Source organism: Mugil cephalus, chromosome 6, assembly GCF_022458985.1.
Source record: "Mugil cephalus isolate CIBA_MC_2020 chromosome 6, CIBA_Mcephalus_1.1, whole genome shotgun sequence".
Classification (NCBI taxonomy): domain Eukaryota; kingdom Metazoa; phylum Chordata; class Actinopteri; order Mugiliformes; family Mugilidae; genus Mugil; species Mugil cephalus.
In genome coordinates, this window is record NC_061775.1 from 23,544,597 (window position 1) to 23,566,891 (window position 22,295).

The 22,295-nt window shown below is 41.8% G+C and overlaps 1 protein-coding gene across 1 annotated transcript in view; it reads right to left on the reverse strand.

Annotated features, from left to right (window-relative positions):
* Positions 1 to 342: 342 nt before the first annotated feature.
* nek7 (NIMA-related kinase 7) overlaps positions 343 to 22,295 on the reverse strand; it is a 64,862-nt gene continuing 42,909 nt past the window's right edge. The window contains exons 8-10 of the mRNA XM_047586663.1: positions 19,018 to 19,112; positions 7,482 to 7,595; positions 343 to 3,511 (exon numbers count right to left, since the gene is read on the reverse strand). Of these exons, the coding sequence (XP_047442619.1) occupies positions 3,401 to 3,511; positions 7,482 to 7,595; positions 19,018 to 19,112 (320 nt within the window). The 3' untranslated portion in view covers positions 343 to 3,400. The remainder of the gene's footprint in view (positions 3,512 to 7,481; positions 7,596 to 19,017; positions 19,113 to 22,295) is intronic.

Below are 22,295 nucleotides of genomic sequence, written 5' to 3' on the forward strand. Positions count from 1 at the left end.
CTGAATTTTAAATATATTTTGATTAAGGGAACGTACAGAAACAAACAAACCAAAATAAAGGCAGAAAATGCGCCAGTGTCCAAACCTGTATGGACTCAACTGTACTTACCTTCACCCTGGTACAATTTTCCTCGAGTGTGTCCTAATTGAAGCATCCCCATTGTAAACTCAAACAAGAAAACGTCTTTTAGAAAACGGCCCTGAACCACCGGGTCTGAAACTGAAGCTCTGTATCGACTGGTCTTGGTGTCTGGCAGTTTGGATGCAGACTTCAAAATAACGAGAAGAAATATGAAACCAGTTAAAAACCCGCCAAGAGCTTCAAAGCACTTCACTCTAATGTTCAAAAGAAATTTGAAAGCTTTATTACATTGAGTTTGCATACAAGGCATTTTTTCTTGATAAGGGCACTTTTTTTTTCCATTTCACATGACATATTCAGAAAAACAACTAAACTACCAAGACAATAAATATTAGTTGCCAGTATTTTACTCTGTTGACAACACGTGGGCTCTTCCATAACTTCAGAGGGCTGGGAGGACGGTAAACGTGGCGAAGCTAAAAGGCCCGGGACACAGTACTGGTGTGCGTTACACACAGACGAGGCGTCACCCTTAAAGTGACAGAGCACTCTGTATTAAACATCCTTAGTCTCTGCTTCTGCTTGTAAACAACAACCTTAATTGCAGAGATAGACTCTATCACTACGGTGCTTTGGTGCAGTGAAAGGCCTTCGATGTAAAGTAAATGCATTTCGAAGCCAATACGAATGCACCAGGTGCTTTAATTAAATACGAGGGGGATAAAAAAAAACAGACAATTTCTCCTAAACCATCTATTCTGGTATTCCGTTGTTAAACACTACCATAGTTTTAAACTCTGTAAAGCTTTAAAAATAGAAATGTCTTTAAAAAAAGTGCTTTAAAGCAATAGCTCCCCCTGAAAATCCATGAAATACTGAAATGATTTGGTGCTATGCAGTTTATCTTATTCAGAAAGCATAGAAACAGAAGATTAACAAAAAGAAATGTCGTGTGAATTAAAGGCGACACATAGGAACAACATCCAAGGACAAGGTATAACGACTGAAAAACAAAAACTGCAAACTCTGTATTTGCAAGTCCCAAACAAACAACATACTAAAAATCTTCTGTTAGGCAAAACAAAATAACTTACATTTTCGTTGCACCCATAAAGCTTTGCTTTTATGTATAACACATGTTAATAGTACTAAATGTTAACAGAACAACATTTGGAGTTCAAATTGAATGACGGGTTAACAGGCTATTTGATTTAACAAAAAAAAAAAAAAAAAAAAAAAGAATTCATAAGACACTGAAATAAACCGCTATCAATCATCGTTTACCTACTACACCTTCGATAGGGGAGTCACTGGGCCCGTTCAGACCGCGGATCAAGATCTGAGCACCTAATAGGGATCTGATCTCTGATCTGATCACATTTACATTCAGATTCCTTGAGTAGTGTGATATTATACTTATACATATACATACACATATATATGTATATGTGTGTGTATATGTGTGTGTGTGTGTGTGTGTGTGTGTGTGTGTGTGTCAGCGGAGTTTTGTGTCATTCATTAAATTCATTAATTTGCAAAAATGTTAACCTCATAGCATAATTTCCCAAGTCATTTTTTGTTTTGACTTACTGTTACAATATCAATAAAAAATACTAAAGTTTTTGCAAATTTTTTACCAGGAGGTAGTCAATTACTCTATTAGACTAACGAAGTACGCGAGTGTGATTCTGTGTTATTTGTTAATGTGGTCGCGCTGATGTACAAGGAGCGGCAGGTGTTTAAGTGTTTCCTGTGTTAACGGAGATTAAGGTTCCAGGGTCGGAGTTATAAACGTGTGAAGCCAAAGTCATAACGCACGCGCACAATGTCCTCGGCTGTGGAGCAGCGGTAGAGATCCATCTGAGATAAGTCGGGGTTTTTACCTAAAGTCAGTTACTCGCGGTCGGACGGCCCAGATCGGCTCTTAAGGCGAGGTCTGAACAGGCCCACTGTCATAATGTAAACCTGTGGTTCTCAGTGCTGGTCTTTTTTGACCCACTGAAAACCTGCCAAAAAAAAAAAAAAAAAAAAAATACATATACATATATTATACTGTATGTATATCATCGTTCCCACCTTCCAAATGAATAAAAGGTCTTTAAAACCCTCTATTTATACAGTGGAAGTTTTATTCTTCCCTATGTACAGTAAAGTTCGCCCCATTGGTGCTTTCTTTCTTTCTTTCTTTCTTTCTGTTTGACATATTTTTCATAAAAGATACTTTTACATAATATGAGCTGCTTTCTGCGTGTGACTTTCCTCTAAACTGAGGACACATGTCGGGGCAAACCGCGACGTATTTCCAGAGTGGACAGCCTCAGTGGGGAAAGTACCTCTCATGTCGTTTTTGTTATTTTTTAAAAGAGACAAACAGAAGACACTGCAACCTACACAGCAACGTTAACAACCCCTTGTTTAGTTAGACCGCCTCTCTCTGGTGCGTCAGATGCATCCACCGGACCACGGGGAAGAAAAGCCGTGCTCAAGTTGAACCGAGAAAAAAAAGAAGGGGAATATTTTGATGTCAGTGACTAAGGTAAACAGCACATGTACGACTGCTTTCATGCCAAGCAGGCTGTCAAAAAACAGAGGCGTCCTGACTTTTTCAAAGACAATACACAGATGTCAAAATGACTTACATTCAATGTGTTGCGAAGACATTTGCCCGTGTTCTCCCCCTAGCACTGCTCTAGTCTACCTTCTAAATAATCCTTCCTTTTCTAATACATTCATTAGACATGATCACCCTTCCAGTACCAGGGTAAAAAAGTGCAGCACGCCGTGTTACGTCTGAGATTTTGCTGCTCTTCACTTTAATTTTAGCTCAAGGTTTTCATTTTCGTTCTTGTTTTTTTTTTTGTGCCGTTTGCTAACTAATGTGACACATGGAAAGCCTGCTAGAAATAACATTTGAAACCGTTGAACACTGAACATTGTAATCTTCTTGCCTTGGCTTCGTTCGGCTGCATGGACAGAGGACGTGCTTTGAAGCCAACAACACAACAATACACTGATTTTAAATGTGTGATAACATTGCTGAAGTGTAAAGGAATGGGTACTCCAGAAAAAAAATAAAGTATATTCTCTATAACCTTTACAGGAAAAAAAAAAAAAAAAAAAGGGTTTGGGTCAGATTATAGACTGTACCATTACTGTTACATGCACTACTTATTACAAGGAGATAAACTCTCAAGTTTTTGTAAAAAAAAAAAAAAAAAAAAAATCTGACAGATGTGTTATGAGTCCAGCATGAAAAGCAAGTAGGGACGATGGGGAGGAGTTTTCTGCGAGGCATAGTGTGTGTAACCCTGGAGGGCTTCAGATGCCCTGCGTCACATGCTGCATTTGTTTGGCGATGTCGTACACGTACGCGATGTCCGGCCTCTTCTCTGGGTCGGGGTTGATGCACATATCTACCAATTTCCTCAGCTGGTGGGAGAAAGAGAGAGATGATACTGTCAATGTGAACTCCAGAGAAATGAACAAACCGCTCTAGCTGACGCTCTAGCAGAGAGAGCAGCGACGTAGCAACAGGTCGAGACTAGGGATGGGCATCGCTGAGGTTTTGTTGATACTGATTCTACTATCGATTCTGCGTCGATCAGATTCTTTGTCGCAGGGCTCACCAACATTTTTCAGGCCGAGGACTGAAAAACTAGGCCCCCCTACCCTCTGTATGTGTTCTATATTAAACTCAATATACATTATTATTATCACTTTGATTTAAGCTATCGATTATCGCCTTAGTAACATATGTTGGATTCATGTTAATGTGTATTTAAAGAAATTTAAATTTGTGGGGGGAAATTAAATATATAAAAAATGTCTAATCAACCAAAGATTTTGCGACTCCCCTGCAGTACCTCCACAGACTCCCTGAGGGTCGCAGACCTATGTTTTATCGATTACCTTATCGATTCCCACTGTGAAGTTTTAGCTTAGCAAATGTAGGTGTTCATGGTTTCATGTAAACAACAGAAATTTTTAGTGCACTTGTTGATCAGAGATCAATGAACACATGACACTTTCGGCATTTAAGGCCGTGTGTCGTTGCTTCAAATTCTTCAACATGTCGGTGGTGTTGCCGCTCTTGCTTGAAATCACGGTGCTCCATAAGTCGCACCCTGTGCTATCACTAGTCCCTTTTGGACCGTTTCAGTCTCTCCGCCATTCCTTTTCGTCACGTGATACGAATGACGTGCTTCGACCGACGTAAAGTTTCTTTTTCTTTTGTTTTATGGCAGTTGGCAAACAACTTTTAGGTGCATTACCGCCACCATCTGGACTACGACGTAAAGATTCTGCATGAAAAGCATCGATAAGGGGAATCGATAAGCATGAAGGCTAATGATATCCACGAAAAAAAAAAAGAACCGGCTATCGATGCCCATCCCCAACCGAGACACACATGCAAAGCTGGGCCGCTAATCGCTTATTGGTCCGCTGGATCCAATTCTACCCCCGGAAAAAACCCACACACACACACACACGCACACACGCACACACCCGGCAAACGTGCGGGCGCGTGCACGCCGCTGCCACTCCGCTGCCATCCGGAGACGGCGTTCGCACTTGAAGCAGAGCGCGGCGGTTGATTGGAGCAGATAGATAGACAGGCTCGCAGGCGGAACAGCCACCGCCAGCCATCATTAAAAAAAAAAGAAGATAATAAGAGATAGAAGAAGAAGAAGAAAAAAAAAATACATCTACACCAGGTCGCTATGGTAACCGTCTGCCGACTTCCTGGCCGCTGTTGCGTGGCACTGGCTTGGACGAGCTCTCATCAGCCTCAGTGTATAGATGTGTGTGTGTGTGTGTGTGTGTGAGCGAAAGTGAGAAAAAAGATGCAAATTCAGACAGTCTGAGAATTAGTCGCACAGAATGGAGATGGGGAGAGGGGGAGGGAGGGGAGGGGAGGGGAGGGAAAGAGGGTGCAGAGATGCAGATATGTAAAATATTCATGCGCTTCTTTGCATGGCGAGTGGGGTGGGTGGGGAGTGTCAGGTGGAGGGTGTGGGGAGCTAGTGAAGGGAGGCGTGTGGTGGGGTAAGGGGGGGCATAGACGGAGATGGTTAAATGACACAACAAAGATGAGCAGCTGACAGTTTGCTGCCGATCCTTCAGGAGCATTGTTTACATCCAGACAGGCGCTGCAGGCACCCCCCTCATCTCCATCTCTCCATCGCCCTATCATTCCCTCTCTCTTTCGCTTTGTCTTCCTTTCTCCTGGATGGGGGTGACATGTGGGGCAACGCAGAAGCTCAGCGTGGTGTGTGTGCATGTGTGTGTGTGTGTGGGGAGAGCTCTTGTAACAAATATACACTTGCATAATTTCTCTTGCAAAAAAAAAAAAAACACACACACACATGCGGCACAGAGGCTTAGAACACCTCACAATTAGCCTTTGTCAGCCTAATGAAGTAAATACCACAGTATAATAACAGGCCGCCTCTGGAGGGTTCACTATTTGACTAGAGAGATGAGGATAGCCCCGTAAAATTAGCCACTGTGGGCTTGTGCATGCATTAATAGAGTGGAAGGAATTAAAAGACACAATAGGTAAATCAGTTTGTGGCTTAAAAAAAGTTTAGATGTAGAAGTACGTATCATTTAAACTTAATATTTTAATCTTTTTACTTATTGTTATCATGGTGCAGGCAACGTTTTTGTTTAACTTCACAGAAGCTACTTCTCTAGCTAATAAAAAAAAGCCAGAATGTAATTTTGACCAAATAATAAAGGTGAGAAAAAATATCGATATGGCAATATATCGCGATGTTTTTTCTTCCGATACAATATCGATTTTAAAAGAAACGTAAAAAGTCTCGTTCTGGGTCGATCGTAAACGACTTCCACACCTGTGCAACAAACTTGAAATGGATCATTTGGATTAATATTGTTTTTTGGCTCAATTTGTCGAATTAATTATCACTGTAATTTAAAATTCCTCAGTGAACTGTGTAGAACATTGAAATATATTGCAATATCATGATATTGCAATAATGTATCGTGACTCTGGTATCGTGATACTTATCGTGAAGTCCTTGCCAATTTTTATAAAGTATCTTGAGACAATTTGTATTGTTATTGATGCTCAGTGCTGGGAGTAACGCATTACAAAAGTAATGTAATTACTGTAATGCATTACTTTTTGCTGTAACACGGTAATCTAAGACATTACAAAAAATGTAATGTAATATTTTACTCGGTACAAATGTTAGTAATGCGCATTATAATGTATTTTAAACCTGAAATTAACTAAATTATTTAAGTTTTTATACAAATTCGAGATTAGCGTATAGTCAAAAAATCTCTGTACCTTGCAAAGTAGCATTTTGCGATTTAAGGAAAAATCTAGTGTGGTTCCAGCTCTCTTTAGGTGCTTTGGTAACAACATAGAGTAGTAGCTTCTAGTAATATTGATTTCAATATGAATACACCTAAAGTCACAGTATCTCTATCATACTGCGCCGTGAGCCATAACTGCAGCCATTATATTGTACTGTTGTTAGCGTTAGCCTTGCTTAGTCTTCTCACTGGATGTGTTGAGACTATTGAAAACACAAAATCCATATTTCCAGTTATTTTGGTGAAAGTTACTTAAAAATAATGCAATGCCTTAAAATTCAAAGACAGTAATATTGTAATGTGACTAATTAAAGTAACAAATAATAAGTAATGCATTACGTTTTTGAAGTTACATCCCAACACTGTTGACACTATATATATAAAAAAAAACACAAGTATGGTCCTGTAGTTAGATCAGATACGAGGGGACATCTGTACTGTTAATGTGTAGGGACACTTCAGGTAAATAAGGGACAGATTCATTGTGAGATGGGCCAAATACCTGCAGTGGATTCACATGCAAACTGCGAGTCGGCGTCAGAAGGTTTCGCGTGTGTGAGCAAATGCATTTAAGAGAAACAGAAAAAATATGCCACCCACACAAAGAGAGCACACAAACACAAAGCCATGCAGATCCATGCACATGCCACCAGTAATCAGCAATAAGGCGATCTTTAACCGCAGCCCGACTACGTTACATTGCTTTGCTTCACAGAATTACAGCAGATGATTTAACGTTTAGTTGGGGAAACACGACACGCTAGCCCCGTTTAGTTTCACCGCACTCGCCAGATGCTTTTGATATGTGCGTTTAATTTTCAGACGGTCAGAATCGTAGCCAGGCTTTTGATCACAGAGTAATATCATCTTGTACTACAGCTCAGGCACATGGTTGGGATTTCACGATCATATACGAATAAATTTAAGAGTCTGTACGAGTAAAAATCAGGCAACTGGCAAAAAGAAAGTCAAGTCTCTCTTTTTTTGTTTTGTTTTTTTTTACCAGACGTTCAGGAGTCAAGACTACTGTCAGTCCACTATTAGTACTTACCTCCTCTGAATAGTGATCTGAGGGAAGTGGGGGGTAGTCACACTGTTCTATCTTCTTACAAAGGGAGTAGAGGTTCATCTTATCCCCATAGAACGGGCTCTGTAAGGCTGCCATCTGTAGCACAGAGGTATCAAGAGACAGGAGAGGGACATATAGAGAGAAACGGGGAACGAGACATGAACAAAGACTGTCAGAGAGTGATGTTAAAACAGCAGGAAAAACAACCAATAAAACTCTCAACAGGTCCTACAAAGAAGACGCTGTACTGTATGGAACGAGCAGAGTGTGCAGTTTACAGCATTCGAGATGTATGTTATTGATTAACCGAGTGTGAGAAACAAAATAAGAAAGAAGAAAGACAGCAACTCAATATCTGAAGTTTTGTGTAAGAATAAATAAAATCTGTTTTTTTTGGGGCGGGGGGTATAACAAAAATCCATGAAAGCTTCCCTTAGCTTATGTGTTTTTTGTTTTTTTTGTGTTTTTTCTAGCCTGTTGGCCTTTTCTGGGACGCCTGCTTCCAAAACTTACATGAGGAAAATGAGAGGAAAGACGGAGCGGAGAAAAAGAAAGAAGAAGAAGAAGAAGAAGAAAAAGGTTGCAGGGATACGGGAGAAGAATTTTTCAGTTTGCTGGAGCAGCAAGAAAACCGCACTCCGTAGAAAACAAACGCAAGCAAGCGGAGCAGAGGTAGGGCAAATGGGAACGGGAAGGAAGAGCGGAAAGCACGAGGAGACCTTTGCTGGCGAGTGGAAACCGGTGAAGAATCCTTCCTGCTTTTCTAAGAATAGAAAAACCTGAATGCTATTTTTTGCCAGGCTTAGTGACTGACTCACTTCTTATTGTTGTAAAAAAAAAGGTGCATGCGGACGGGGAGGCCCGCGGCGGACTCACCTAACGAGAACACTCAAATATTTTTAATGTGACTCAGTGCTTTTGAAGCAAACACAGCAAGTCTTAAGTGCTCGGCCATTGCCACAAACACAGACGGGGTAACGAACTCGCTGGAAATACTGGAGCTTGCAGATGTGGTTTTTGCTTATTTACAGAAGAATATTACTGCAAGGTGGGCTGCAGCAAGGGCACAATGAACAAGATATCAAAGCAGATTTTTATTAAGCATTCTTGGGTAGTCTTATGAAAAATCTTTTTATAAGTATGTTGCACAGTACAGATGCATATTCCAGTTCAATAGTTCAATACCTTTTTTTTTTAAGATCAGAGAACAATCTGACTTGTTGTGTTTCCATTAGCCCTATAAATGCAAAAAAACCTAAATATTGCAATAAAAACACTTAAATATTTAAAATATCTGAAGCTAAAAATCTTTTAAGCTCTCATGAGGTGGTTTTTCAGACGTATCGATGTAAACGTTTAGCACAAAAGTCGTTACGTGGGGGTTCTGCAGGGGAGTCGCAAAATCCTTGGTTGATTAGACGTTTTTTATATATTTTTTAAAAATTTTCTCCCACAAATTTCTTTAAATAAATATTAACATGAATCCAACATGCTTTAATAAATGGCCAGTAGGCCCCGCCCCTATCACTGCTGAGCCAATCACAAGGCCGTGTTACATGCCGACTCTGTCAGGTTCCCCGCAGTTGGCCGAGAAGCTAATCAGTCCTGCACGCTGCAACATTAGCAAAAGAGAAGCTAACAGTGCAGCTCACTCCCATCAGTCAACTACTGAGGCCAAAATGACTCTGTGATTCACAGTTAAAGTTAAAACATGATTCTGTCAATTATTTCCAGATAAATAAATACAGCAGTTGCATGTTTGAAATAATAATAATAAAAAAATTGAACCCGTGCATTATTTTTACAGCTTAATATTTATGCGAACTGTTAATAATATATGTTTATTATTAGCACTAGGCCAAGTTTTATATAGAACACATTTAGTCCTAACTTCGTCTCTCCAACAGTTTCAGGGTCCTTAAAAAAACGGCCTGAAAAACGTTGAAGGACCACTAATAGGCACTTATCCTCTTTTGTGTATTTGCAGGCTTGCACCATGATTGTCTACTTTTTGTTTAATTAGTAACAATCTCCAGTTGAAATGTGCTCTCGGTGTATGTTCCTAAACTTCGGATGCGTTGAAAGCAAGAAAATGACGGCAAATTGGAATGAAGTGCACCCAGTGCTACATATAATAATAGGACGAGGAAGGCAGGGAAGAAAAAAACAAAAACAAAATACATCACAGGTTTAGCAGTGGGCAGATGAAATTTGACACATTATTATTTCGACCACTTTTCAGGTGTCTCTGCATTATTGTTGGAGTAGGTACGGTATGTGTTTGACAGCCTGCTAATTGGATGTGTGAAACATGAGAATAAAGCCTCCACATATGAATCCAAATGGAATCCTTCCATACAGAATACAGCGGGTTGGTGTGAATGTGCCACCTTCCTAATATCAGGCACGTTACAGACAAAATATTTCTGAGTTAATAGGAGCAATAAGGAAAAAAGGGGGCTGATGCGTTTTTATCGGGAGAATTAATGCACACGGTTAGAGCTCTGTCTTTATCAGCTCGCTTGCAAGTCTAGAATTACTGTAAGACACCAGGAAACCTTGCCAAGTGCTTCACTGTGTGTGCGAGTAGCTACGAGCATAATTCACTGGCACGGCCCAAAAAAGTGCCGAGCACATCGTCAACTTGTACACAACTTCATCACCGCGGCCTTCAGTAAAAGACGTGTCAAACATTGATGGCGCAGAGACGGAAAAGTTCTCGTTTCTGACAGAGTCTCTGTCTCAGCTTCCTCCCAGTGGTGAAGTCGAGATGACGGCAGCAGAATCTCAGTGGGCCATCTCTCCTCCGGACATAATTTACCACCACGCATTCATCTGGCCTCTTAATCAAACGGACATATTAATAAAGTGCAGCTCACTAAAATACACAAGAACATTAAGTAACGGGTGTCCCGCTATCCATCTCTCCCTCCGCTCAAAGCATCGCCACTGAGGCTGACGCAGCAGGCGGCTGACAGTGATAAGATGCCTGCGGAAATGCATTTTCCTGTGTGTGTCAGCAAGGATACACTTCTATTTGTAACAAAGCCTCGTATCCGTGGCCTGAGATTTCAGATTTAATTCAACAGTGATCAATATAGTGTAGCAAAGCTTGAAAAACAGGAGTGCATCCTTTAAAATGCACACTCACCATAAAATAATATTCTGATTTATTATTATTACACCTATTTTTATTTTTTTTTATATGTGCAATTGAGCTACTGGGACCAAACAATGGCCGTTGTGGATCAATAAAGTGTGAGTCACATTGTTAAAGGTCCCATATTATACATTTTTAAAACAATTTCATATAGATGTCAGAGGTCCAACTTAAAAATTCCCAAATTCAGCCTTGGTCCTGAATTTCAGTCATAAAGTGGCTTTAGTGAGCTCCACTGAGAACAGGCTACTTCTGCGCCTGTACCTTTAAATGTTAATGAGCTGTGTCTAGCCACGCCCCTCTCAGGAACCATGGTGCTACCATGTGCTAATGTTTATGGTGGATTTATTACTATGGCTGGTACAGACGCTGTCGCTCAACCTCACCAGTTTGAACCAGAATCTGACCCAGAAGGAGAAGAATACGTTACTTAGTTTGTTCGTATGCGTCGTTACAGTTACTACTGTGTAGCTAACTAGCTTCTGCTAACTGCTACGGTTCGTACGTTGACGTAGCCAACAACAGAGCAATGTCTGTGCTTTGTAAGTACCTTTGCCACGTGTGTTCGCCAGGAGAAAAAAAATGGCATCCACTTGGTAATTTTAGGGGGCGGGCTGATCTACCCGGGGGGACGGGTCAAAGATAGCGTCCCCCGCATGACGTCAAGAAGGGAAAAGTCTCAGATCCGTCTCTTTGAGTACACATTTGACAAAAAGTCGAGCAACTTGTGAGGGACGTGAGAGAATTTTTCACTTCTGGGGCCTCAAACACAGGCTATGGAGACGTATGACTTCTGCATAACGTGGGACCTTCAAGGTTTTGCTCAAATGACTCACTCTCCCCACATTTTTCCAGGTTACCAATGCTGAGCCCAAGACAAACACACAAGTCTCAGCTTTGAAAGCCATGAATAGATATGATGACATAAGAAGTCTGAGAGGTGAAATAACTTAATCATTTGGGCACCAAATAGAGTGTATATTAAATGCAGAACCAGTAATAATACCAAACCTCCTGCAACACGTACATCACGTACTAATCAGCCGTTCGTGTCAGCCTATAAATACATCACATGCACCGTGGGCGCCAGAGAACTTCGGATTTCTAGTATGAGTCATTTGTCATCAAGGTCGAAGGACATCTTGCACTTTCATTTCAGAATCAAACCACTTTCCAATAAGCTGGTCGGCGAGAGCTCAATAATGTGTTTATTTAAAAAAAAAAAAAAAAAAAAAAAAAATAGAGGGCAGTGCCAGGCGGACTCCGGCTCAGCTGGCTTTCTTTCACAAGGGTATGAGTCTGTTCATGCCCATGTTTAGGGAAAGAAGAAGAAATAAAGATGCCAACTACTTGCTATAAAAGTTCATTTTAATTGTTGGAAAAGGACCATGTGGGAAACACTCTTAATTGCTTTATAACAAGTACTGTACATGTATATATCTCTCTCTACATATATAAATATATATATATGAATATATATACATATACACATCTTTTAGCAGTGTGCAAGATGCAGCGTGCATCCTGATGAGTTAAAAAAGTGGAAAAAAAAAAGAGACAGAAGTGAGACAGAAGCAGACATAAAGAGAAAGGGAAGGAAAGCAGCCAGCGATAGACACCAGGAGGCAAAGGGTTAAACAAGACCCCGTCGTATTTTCATGCATCTTCTCCTTTTGACAGATGAAAAATGTCAACTGTCCTGTTTGTATTTGGGAGTTTTTGCACTATTCATCTGCTTCATTAGTGCCTGCTGCTCCTAGCCCCTGACAGCTGCCGGCCCCCTGCTCTCACACTGTGTATACACACACACACACACACACACACACACACACACACACACACACACACACAAGCATAAAGATGCATACCCACACACACACACACACACACAAACGCACACACACTCGTACTCCTTTTTCAGACTGTGTCGTCGCAACGGTTTAGATGATTGACTCACTCTCTGACCTCTGAGGCCCTGGTGTGTGTTCGTGTGTGTGTTCGTGTGTGTGTGTGTGTGTGTGTGTGTGTGTGTGTGTGTGTGTATGTGAATGTGAATGTGTGTGTGTGTATGGTTCATTGATATTCAAGAGACATACAATGCACACGCATGCCTGCTGTCTGTCTAAGGGGTGTGAGCTGCTGGTGGCAGGACACACGCACATCCTCACACACACACACACACACACACACACACACACACAAACACACACACACATACAAGCACACACGTCCCTTTGCACCTCTATATTTCTGAGGACCTGCACTGACATAATACCTTCCCCTCTTGACATAACAACAGCCAACCCCCCCCTTCACCTGCTACCTAAAACTAATTCTAACCTTAATCCCTCCGAGGTGCATCTGAAGATCTATCCCCAAACCAAGATTGGCTTAAAAAGATGTTTTCTCACTACTACTACTACTACTATTACGGCTGAAACCAAATACTGGTCCTCACAAAGATGCATGATAAAAATAAACACACACGCTTTTCCCTCCTTTGTTTCTCAGCTCTTCATTTGGCCAGGTTGAGCTCTCCCCAGCCCAGGCATGTAAAGCTAGCGTCCCCGTGCGTGCAAGAGGTCTGGATCGGGCCTTCCAGTTTAATTAACGTTGATCCCACCCCCTCTCGCCGGCTCCTCTCCCCGTACGCCAATTAAAAGAAGCTGCGCGAGGCTTCCCGTCTTCTCCCCCCCCTCCCCCCACCCCTTCATCCCTGGAGCCTCCACAGCCTGGGACCCGAGTTCTCACTTACTCATTTAGAAACGCACATATAATTATAGCAAATACCCCATCAAAATAAACACTTAAAGGTTAACACACAGATGCGAAAAATATATGTTTAATGTATGTCCTTTCGTCTCTTTCTCCTTCTCTTATAAAACTAACTACTGAGGAGAAGCATGACTTTTTCATGTGCTCCCTGGCCCCTTCACGAGGCTTTATGATGATATATTAATCAAGGCAATGAGTCACAATGCAGGGACAGTCATTAGACATAAACCTACACCCAGCGGAGTCATCACTACTCTGCTTCAACATGTTAAAAAGAGAAGAAGGACGGATGAAAGAAGAAAAAAAAAATGAATGGGTTGAGTTGAAAAGCACCAGATTGTTCCAGTGGGCTGAACTTTTGAAGAACATTGATTAAGAGGGAGTTTTTCGTGTCCCGGTCTCACCGCGGCTAAACTGAGCGGCGGTGTTTGAATTATGAATCTTAAAGGAGGACGTTTCTTGGATGCCTTCGCTTTCTAGTCGAAAAATGGGAAAAAAAAAAAAAAAGAGGAAAGACGTCGGTCTGACTCTGTCCACATGTACAGTTCAGGAAAAACTTTTGTGAGTTTCATGGTGCGTTTTTAGCTTATTCTTTAATCTCTCTTCAGGTCTTCAACAGGGGCTCGCAAAAATTTGGTTGATTAGACATTTTTCTATATATTTTTTTTTATATTTCCACCCAACAAATGAAAACTTCTTTAATCTCTCCATCAGTTTGGGATCCTTGGCCTGAAGACCTCTGATTTAGGACACACCCAAAGTAAACTGAATGCACCTCATGAACTTTTTGGAGCTCGTGCATAGTCTTATCCTCTTTTGAAAGCCAAGACTCTGAAGTTTCTATCACAAAAGTCACAATCACTCTAGAAATTGACATATTGCGCAAAGCATTTACTCAAACGCAACTCGTGTACAGAGCTCTGATTGGTTCAACAAGCTACTGCTGCCCCATATAAGACCCAGAGGAATGTTAAAGGGTTAATGGACACATATCTAATGTTAAACTATACTTTTGAATAGTCAAAGAATAGCTCAGTAATAAATCAACCCCCTTCAAGAAGGTTAGAAATGTTTCTGTGGGACAGACGGAGAGCAAGCGTATGTAGGATTGTTGATCAATACGCGTATACAAAAAATAAGATACAGTTACACACATGGGTTAAGCTGCTTGTTGGGCTCGGCACAGCAAGATACTGACAGTGCTATGAGGAAAGTGGATGTTAATGCATTAAAAATACAAACACAGTATGAAAAGAAAGTCGAAGGATGCCCAGTTTTTGTTTGCAAAGAGCCTCACATTCAATACCATACAGAGAGCGAGCCACAGGGGCGGCTCATCACATGCAAACACCAGCTGCTGAGAACCCGGCATTTCGGGGCCTCATAAAACCAACAGCAAAACAAGAGGGGAGGGCGTGGAATGAGGCGGGAGGCATCGAGACGCGGGGCACAGCCAGTGGTATGGATGGCTGAGCTCCATACAGGAAGGAGGCACATTCCAGCAAAGCGTTTCAAGAGATTCCCCTCCTCCCCCTCCTCCAACCTTTATATCAAACATGGCAACCGCCATGTACAGTACGATCGGGAGCGTGTAAAAAATGCGAGGTGGTTTTTGACTATAAGCAGACTTTCATTCTCCCTGGCTAGCATGATGTGACCAAACCTCTTTCTTTCTTCCTTTCTTTTCCCGGTCACGCTGGGAGACAACGCGGGCAAGCATCATTGTTTACCAGAGTAAAGAGGTTTGTGTGAAGGGTACAGGGCAGGGTCATGTGATGTAATGAGGTTAGACACGGGGAGAAAGGGATCAAACAGAATGGGAGATGAAGATGGACGCGGATACAATGACCAGGTATTGACGGACATACCCTTCGGACCCGCACTCAACCCCCGGGCACGAGAATGAAAAATGCAGGCGCTCTCAAATGGAGTCGTTTCACACATAAGGAACCGAACTCCCTGGGATACAAACCCACACATACACACACACACACACACACACACAGGAAAAGAAAAAGAAAAAGAAAAAAAAAAAAAAAACAGCACGATCCTCAGCCTACTGTATGTTCAGAGTGAAATCAATGAATACCAAAGGGATCAGGCGCGGATTTCTGTGTGAATTCCTTATGCCTGAAGGTTAAGTGAGGAAAAGGAAGGCATACGGAGTGGAACATAGCAGAAGGCAGAAGGAGAACAGAGCAAAGAGGAACGGAGGAGAGAGTTTTGGAGAGAAAGAGGTAAGTTTCCTGACACCGAATGCACTGCGGAGCCCTCTTACCAAGAACAGTGGAAGCAGAGCCTGCTCTTCAAAGAGAATATGCATGGCGTGGTGAGAGCTCCTCTGGTAACAATGAGGTTGTAAAATCTTTATCTCCACAGGCTCCATGCGTGGCTCACCTTGACCTGATGGCTGGAGTTCTGTCTCTGCTCTTGTACGTAGTGCTTCTCTCTCTGAATGAACACCACCTATCTCTCTCTTCACTCCAGCAATCTATAACCCCGTTCTCACTATTTGTTATTTTCCCCGTCCACTTCTTCCAATCTGCTCCGGCTCTCTCTAGCCTTCCATCTCCTGCTTCTCCACAGCCTCTCTCATGACTTACACAGCCTATGCCCATACTCATCTCGAGCTGCATACTTTGTTCCTATATACGCGCCTAAACTTTTTCACCCCCCGTGTTTATTCCTCGCCTTCTGGCCTCCTCAGGGAGCAATAAATCTCATTTATTTACTTTTTTTTTTTCTCCCTTCACATGTGCTCTCTTGCTCTCTCTCCTTCTGTCTTATCTGTATCTTCAGTAGTCCAGGCTGCGACGCTCGTCCAAATCTCCTACATTACAGGGATACTTGGCCTTGGCTGAAAGTTTTGCTGCAGAATAAATAGCCCAGTCAGAACAAAATGCCCAATCGTTTTCTTTCCTGGTGGAGAGCTGACATTCATCCTGCCCCGTGCAAGCAGTATTTTTGGTGTCCAAGGAAGTTGAAATCTCTAATGAGGATTATTTCAAGGGGGTGAAGAAACATGTTCTCTGTGCAGACTGCAAAAAACATGAAGTTAATACTGAAGCCTATATCACAGGCTTTAATAGTGTCTAAACTGTAAAATCCATTTATAAAAAAAAGGTTGAGCTGTCAGATTTGAAAAGCAATAAGATATATATTTTTATAGATATCTCCTACTGCCAAAGGAAAGAGAAGTAAATGTATCGCTGCATTATGAAGAAACAACTGGAATCCAGGCACAGAAACCTGGTGTTGTGGTTCACATTCAGTGTCAGGTGATATTAATTTAAGCTGTGTTTTTCTGGTTAAGTTACTTCTTAAGTTACGTCCTGGAGGGCTGTCAGATAAGTTTGTGGATGTTGTTGTTTTGACGTAGTAACTATTTCAATTCCAACAATAAATGACAATAAAACAATAAACGGAATATTTGTGATCACTTCATCATTGTTGAGTCCAATTGTCCTTAATTTGATCTGATAATCCACATTTCTCCCGGTTTTGTTGTGTCTACTGATACATTTCACTGTGTTTTTGATACTCTGGGAGGGAGTGGCCCCGGGTGGCAGTGAGGTCAATGCATACCCTCTATACGCAGACCCTGAAGCTGTAGCCTGGTGTGAACCTCCCCTGAAATGAAACTACGTGCCACAGTGACTAGGAATAGGCACCAATACTCGGTACCATAGCGGCTGATGCAAACAGTAGTAACCAGACCAAAAAGCAAATCAGTGCCACGGAATTTTGAATTACCGCCCCCTTAGTTCCTTTTTTTTTCCTTCCGAGAACTTTATTGAAAATCTGTAAAGTGCAAATAACAAGAAAAGTCCCACATGCCGACACTATGTGGATGGAAGTGAACCTTCACAATGCCTAAAGCGAAACGGTCGGAGTTTGACTGCACTTCACCTCAAAAGATCCAGACTCTGCAACAAGTGCTCGAAGGCGATATATTGTACAAGGGAGGGAGACACGTACCGTTTTAAAACCCTGCAAGACCCTACGCCAGCGCAGCTAGCAGCATCACCGGAGAGGAGAGCAGTTGATTTTATTTTATACTGGTTAATTTATTTATCAGTCTAAGTTGCATTTAAATTAATATTCTGTTCAACTTGCACATCACAAAATGCCCTAAAAATAAAAAGGCCCCGTTTTTTTGTATGTTTTCCATTCTTTAAGCACCAGCACCTTTATTAGAATATACCGGTTTGACACCAGTATCAGATAAAACCTCAACGACACTCGTCCCTAACAGTGACGCACAGCGCAAGAGCTGTGATTGGTCCGTTTGGTATAAGCGTGTTTCTGCCTTAGCATTTCTTCTTCATCTCCGCAATTTTCTAATTGATTGTTTTGGATCAATAAAGATGGAACACATGGAGGAAAGGTTAAACATTTGTACGACTTGTCCCGACTCAGAAATTATGGCGTCGCCATTGTTGAATGTGAAGCAGGAAATCGAAACAAAAATTAACCCAACTAGCAAAAAAGACTCGGCACCGAGCAAACCAAAACTAAACTAACTACACTGAAAGGCCCGAATTCAACAAAACTATTCATTGCTTTAATTATTTAATCATGTTACTAGAAGAAACTATGTCAAGACTAATGCAACCGCCAAATTCGTGTCTTACAGTAAAAGTAACATCTTCCATGTCAACGCATGTAAAAAGTATAAATAAATATATATAATAAAAATGGATGTGACCTACAGCAGCCTCTGCTTTCAGCCAACCACAGACACTCGCTGTCGCAGTGCATTGTGGGGGAATTAATTAGCATGAAGGACTGCGGTCTCTGAGCAACCATGACCTGCAAGCTGAGCTCGATCTTCTCCCTCGCGCGCTCTCCACCTCTATGCCTGCAGAGAAGGTGCAGTCACTGGTGCGTTGAAATGCAGCCCAAATGATCAGCAGCTCAGGGGAGTTCGGGGAGGAGGAAAATGTGGGTGTTTCCTTTAGCCGACAGCAAGTTTCAGAATCCGCGCCTGTTTTTGTGTGCATGCGGAGCACGTGAAAGTTGTCAACGGTTCGGACTGACTGCTATCATCCACGTCCATCATGGTTCTGCTCCTCCTCACTCTTCCCTCTTTGTTGCCTCCGCTGTGTTTTGCTCACTCGCTCAGTGTGGTCTGCAAGCAGAGCTCCACACTAATCAAACTAGTCAGTGTCACTGGGCGGCCTTATCTAAAGCACATGGCCACGTCAGGTCCTTTCACTCGCCAGCTCGTCAATGTTTAGCAGATCCCAGGCTAAACAGCTTTAACTCAGAGCGTCTTAAAGGCCTCGGCTCAGAAAAGCCACGGGGAAGGAAGAGAAGGACGAGGAAAGCAGAGATATTTATTACCATAAAGTGTGTAGATTTTTTTTTTTATCTTTTCCAGGGAGTGAATGTAAATGTGGTAAATATGGAAAAGTTGGGGTCCTAAATGTATTGTTATATATACTTTGCCGTACTCTTCACATGTTGGACTGAGGATGGTTTGTTTGTTTATGTGTGTGTGTCTGAGCCGATGTGTTCTCGTGTCACTCCTGCTCTCGACTGCGAGGTGACAGTGTGTGCGCACACATTCCCATAGTTTACCTCGTACAGCAGGCATCCTAGCGACCAGATGTCAGATTTGAAGTTGTAGCCGTTTTCATGTATCCTCTCCGGTGACATGTAGTAAGGAGTACCCACTGGAACGCACAGGGGAAGGGAGGGGAAGTGGGAGTGGGAGCGGGAGAGGAGGGAGGAGGGAGGGAGGAAGAGAGGGAGGGAGGGAACGGACAGAAAAAAAGAGAGAAAAGTGAGAAAGGAAAACAAGACAAAGGCAGAATGAGGGTTAACACTTTTTTTTTGTTGTTGTTGTTGCATTGCAAACCCACGCTTCTTCAAATTCAAAATCACTGACACAACTAATGCAGTGCAGGTGAAGAGTGGAGGTGCAGACGAGCCACGGATTCTAACCCGTGACACCCAGAGAGGTTGGAATATTTGTCACAAATCTGCAGGAGAACCATAAAAGCATCAACTTTTACCTCTGTTTATTCTAAATAAGCTCTAAGATGAAATAAGATTATATAACATCACACACAACCAGACTGTGTGTGTGCAGCTGCACAACAAAGTTGTATAAAAACTCTAAGTACAGAGCTCTCATACCCACTCACAGAAAATATACATAAATCAGTTTTGATTACCGGGGCTCAGTAATGATCTGAAACAGTAGTCAGACAATACGCCCGGGGAGCAGCGGTGGAGCCTTAAAAGCTGGCCCGTTTCTGGTTCTGGTTTTTGAAACTCAAGAATCCCAAACTGCCACGGCGAATGGCGGAGGTCCAGAAAATCAGACCGTCACCCGACTGGATGTAAAGAGGGACCACAGCTCAACATCATATCCACAACACACTGCAGGAAGCTTTGCAGATTTGCTGTTTTCTTAGCCCCGTTTGACTGACTGCCTTTTTTTTTTTTTTTTTACTTCATCTGCTTTCTGTTTATTGTGATTTCCCATGTAAAAGTCTATCAAGCACATCCAGCAGAGGTTTTCCATTATTCACATATGGTTACAGGATGGAAATTTCAACAGCACTCTAATCTGTGCTGAGAAGCTCTGCGACCGTACTTATTGCACGACAGCTTGAGCAAATGCGATTGGAATCTCTAAATTATCATTATCGTCAACCTTCTAAGGTTCAATGTTGATTATTAAACAGATTAAAACGGATTTGTTCCGTAGAAATCGATATATTTCAACTGGCTTAACTTAAAACTCTAACCATGTACTTGTAATGCTGTTTAAACACTGGTTCCCAGGTTTTAAGCCCAGTCAGACATGACATTAGCTCGTTCTGCCTCCTGCATCTGGAGTTGAAGATGTTTTTTTTTTTTTTTGGTATAATTATTCAAGATAAATCTTAATATTTACACCAGGGGCTAAAACACAAAACTACAGAGATCTAATAACTACTCCGAGAGTGGAAATAAATTCAGTTTAAAAAGATGTTTTTACCTTATTTGTATGTTACTTTGGACAAAAGCGGCTGCCACATGAATAAATGTAAGTTCAATGATATTAAAAATAAAAAAGAAAGGAAAAAAAAGAAAGATCCCAAACCCAGCAGTCTTGCCCCCTAGCACACACATATATATATATATATAAAAAAAGTGCAGTGGGGAATCGGTAGATAGAGCTAGGAGGAAGAGTTTTTATAGACAGTAACTGGTAGTTTACAACGAGCACAAACAACTCCAGTGGGCTGAGGGAACAGCTCTCAAGTGGAAAGAACTCAGGAGAAAAGTCAGCCTGCACAAAAATGGAAAGAAACAACTCACATGAGCAAGCACACACACACGGAGAAACTCTCTAGAGCTCTTCTGCACATTAACGGGTCTAAAGAAAAGCAACTAACGTAATTGCAATTAATAAAATTATTACAGAAGGGGGGGAGGGGGGAGGATTACATTTGAAGTCTACGGGAAAACCGAAATGAAAGCTAGCACTTTTAATTTTGGTGCAGATCTAATTGGGTTGAGAAAACATGGCTTTTATCTTAAATGTGTGATTTTGAATAATGAAGTGTTACCTGTCATTCCCAAAATAATCAGCATCTGCACAGGCAGAGACGAGGCGAGAGAGCGCAAGTGGAAGAACAAACAGGGAGCTGGGGATTGCTGTTTTTAATTGGTCATCAGGTTGGTATTGTGGTTTGTGTGTGAGCTGTGAGGTCTCATGGTGCGGTCTGAACAGGCTCCCTTAACATTCATTATTAGTTGATTAAAAAGAATCAGCCTCTCTTATGCTAATAGTTGCATGAAAAAAAAAAAAAAAAAAAAAGAGGCGGCAGCAGCAGCAGCAGCGGCGTCGGGCTCGGCTCCTTCAGCGCGCTGAATTAAGGGCACATTACTTATTCATGCAAATAAATTGAAAGTCATGTTGGGATTGATTTCCATTATTGTGAATAGCAATGACAACAGTGTATTCTCGGCATAACAGGATAAGCGTTGTTGCATAGGAGGTGAGATGCCATCGGCTATAAAGAAGCCACCACTTCCAAATCCCCGCTGAACGCGCCATAAAAACGAAAACCAGAACCCGTGCGGTTTTTAAATACATTTATTGACTTGATGGCACAGGCGCAGCAACTCTTAAAAAACCTAAAGCTTTTACAGGACCATTTAAATACTAAATATTTCAGAGGGAGTTTCCATTAATGGTGTAAGCCTCCTCTAATCTGCGCTCTATTAGCAGTTTTACATGTCTGCGTTTGGACTAGCGAGCAAAGATCCCGCTCGTGTCTCAGAGGCTGTGACTGAGGGGCTCATTCAGACCCGGAGCCGGAGTCTGGAAACCTCTTCTCCAGCCTCTTTTAACAAGTTGTAAACGTGCAGTTCCAGGCGGCAGGCATGTATACGTTCTACCGAGCCCTCACCTTTGATCCGTCTCTCTGTTCGTCACTTGCTTGGATTTAGAACTAAACCAAGTGTTCGCGCAAATGTTTAATATTCCAGCATCAGCCAATCCGAAGTCTTTTCTAATTCCAAGCCCTCCTCCCTCCTCTGTTTGTCTTTTCCCTCATCGTTAACACCGTTCTCATTACAGGTGCTAATTGCAGGTATATTATATTACATATTACCGCCAATTGCCAGTAAGACATTCATGTCTCTAATGGTTGCATCGGTTTTCCTGTTAAAACTATTTTTTCTTCTTCTCTTGCCTTAACCCCCCCCCACACACACACACACACACATCCTCAGCACTGAAATGCTCAAATTGTGCCGTGGGTGTCTTTTGCATGCTGGTGTGTGTGTGTGTCTTTTTTTTTTTTTTTTTTATAGTCAATCTTATGTCTGGCGCTGTAGATGTATATGTGTCACAT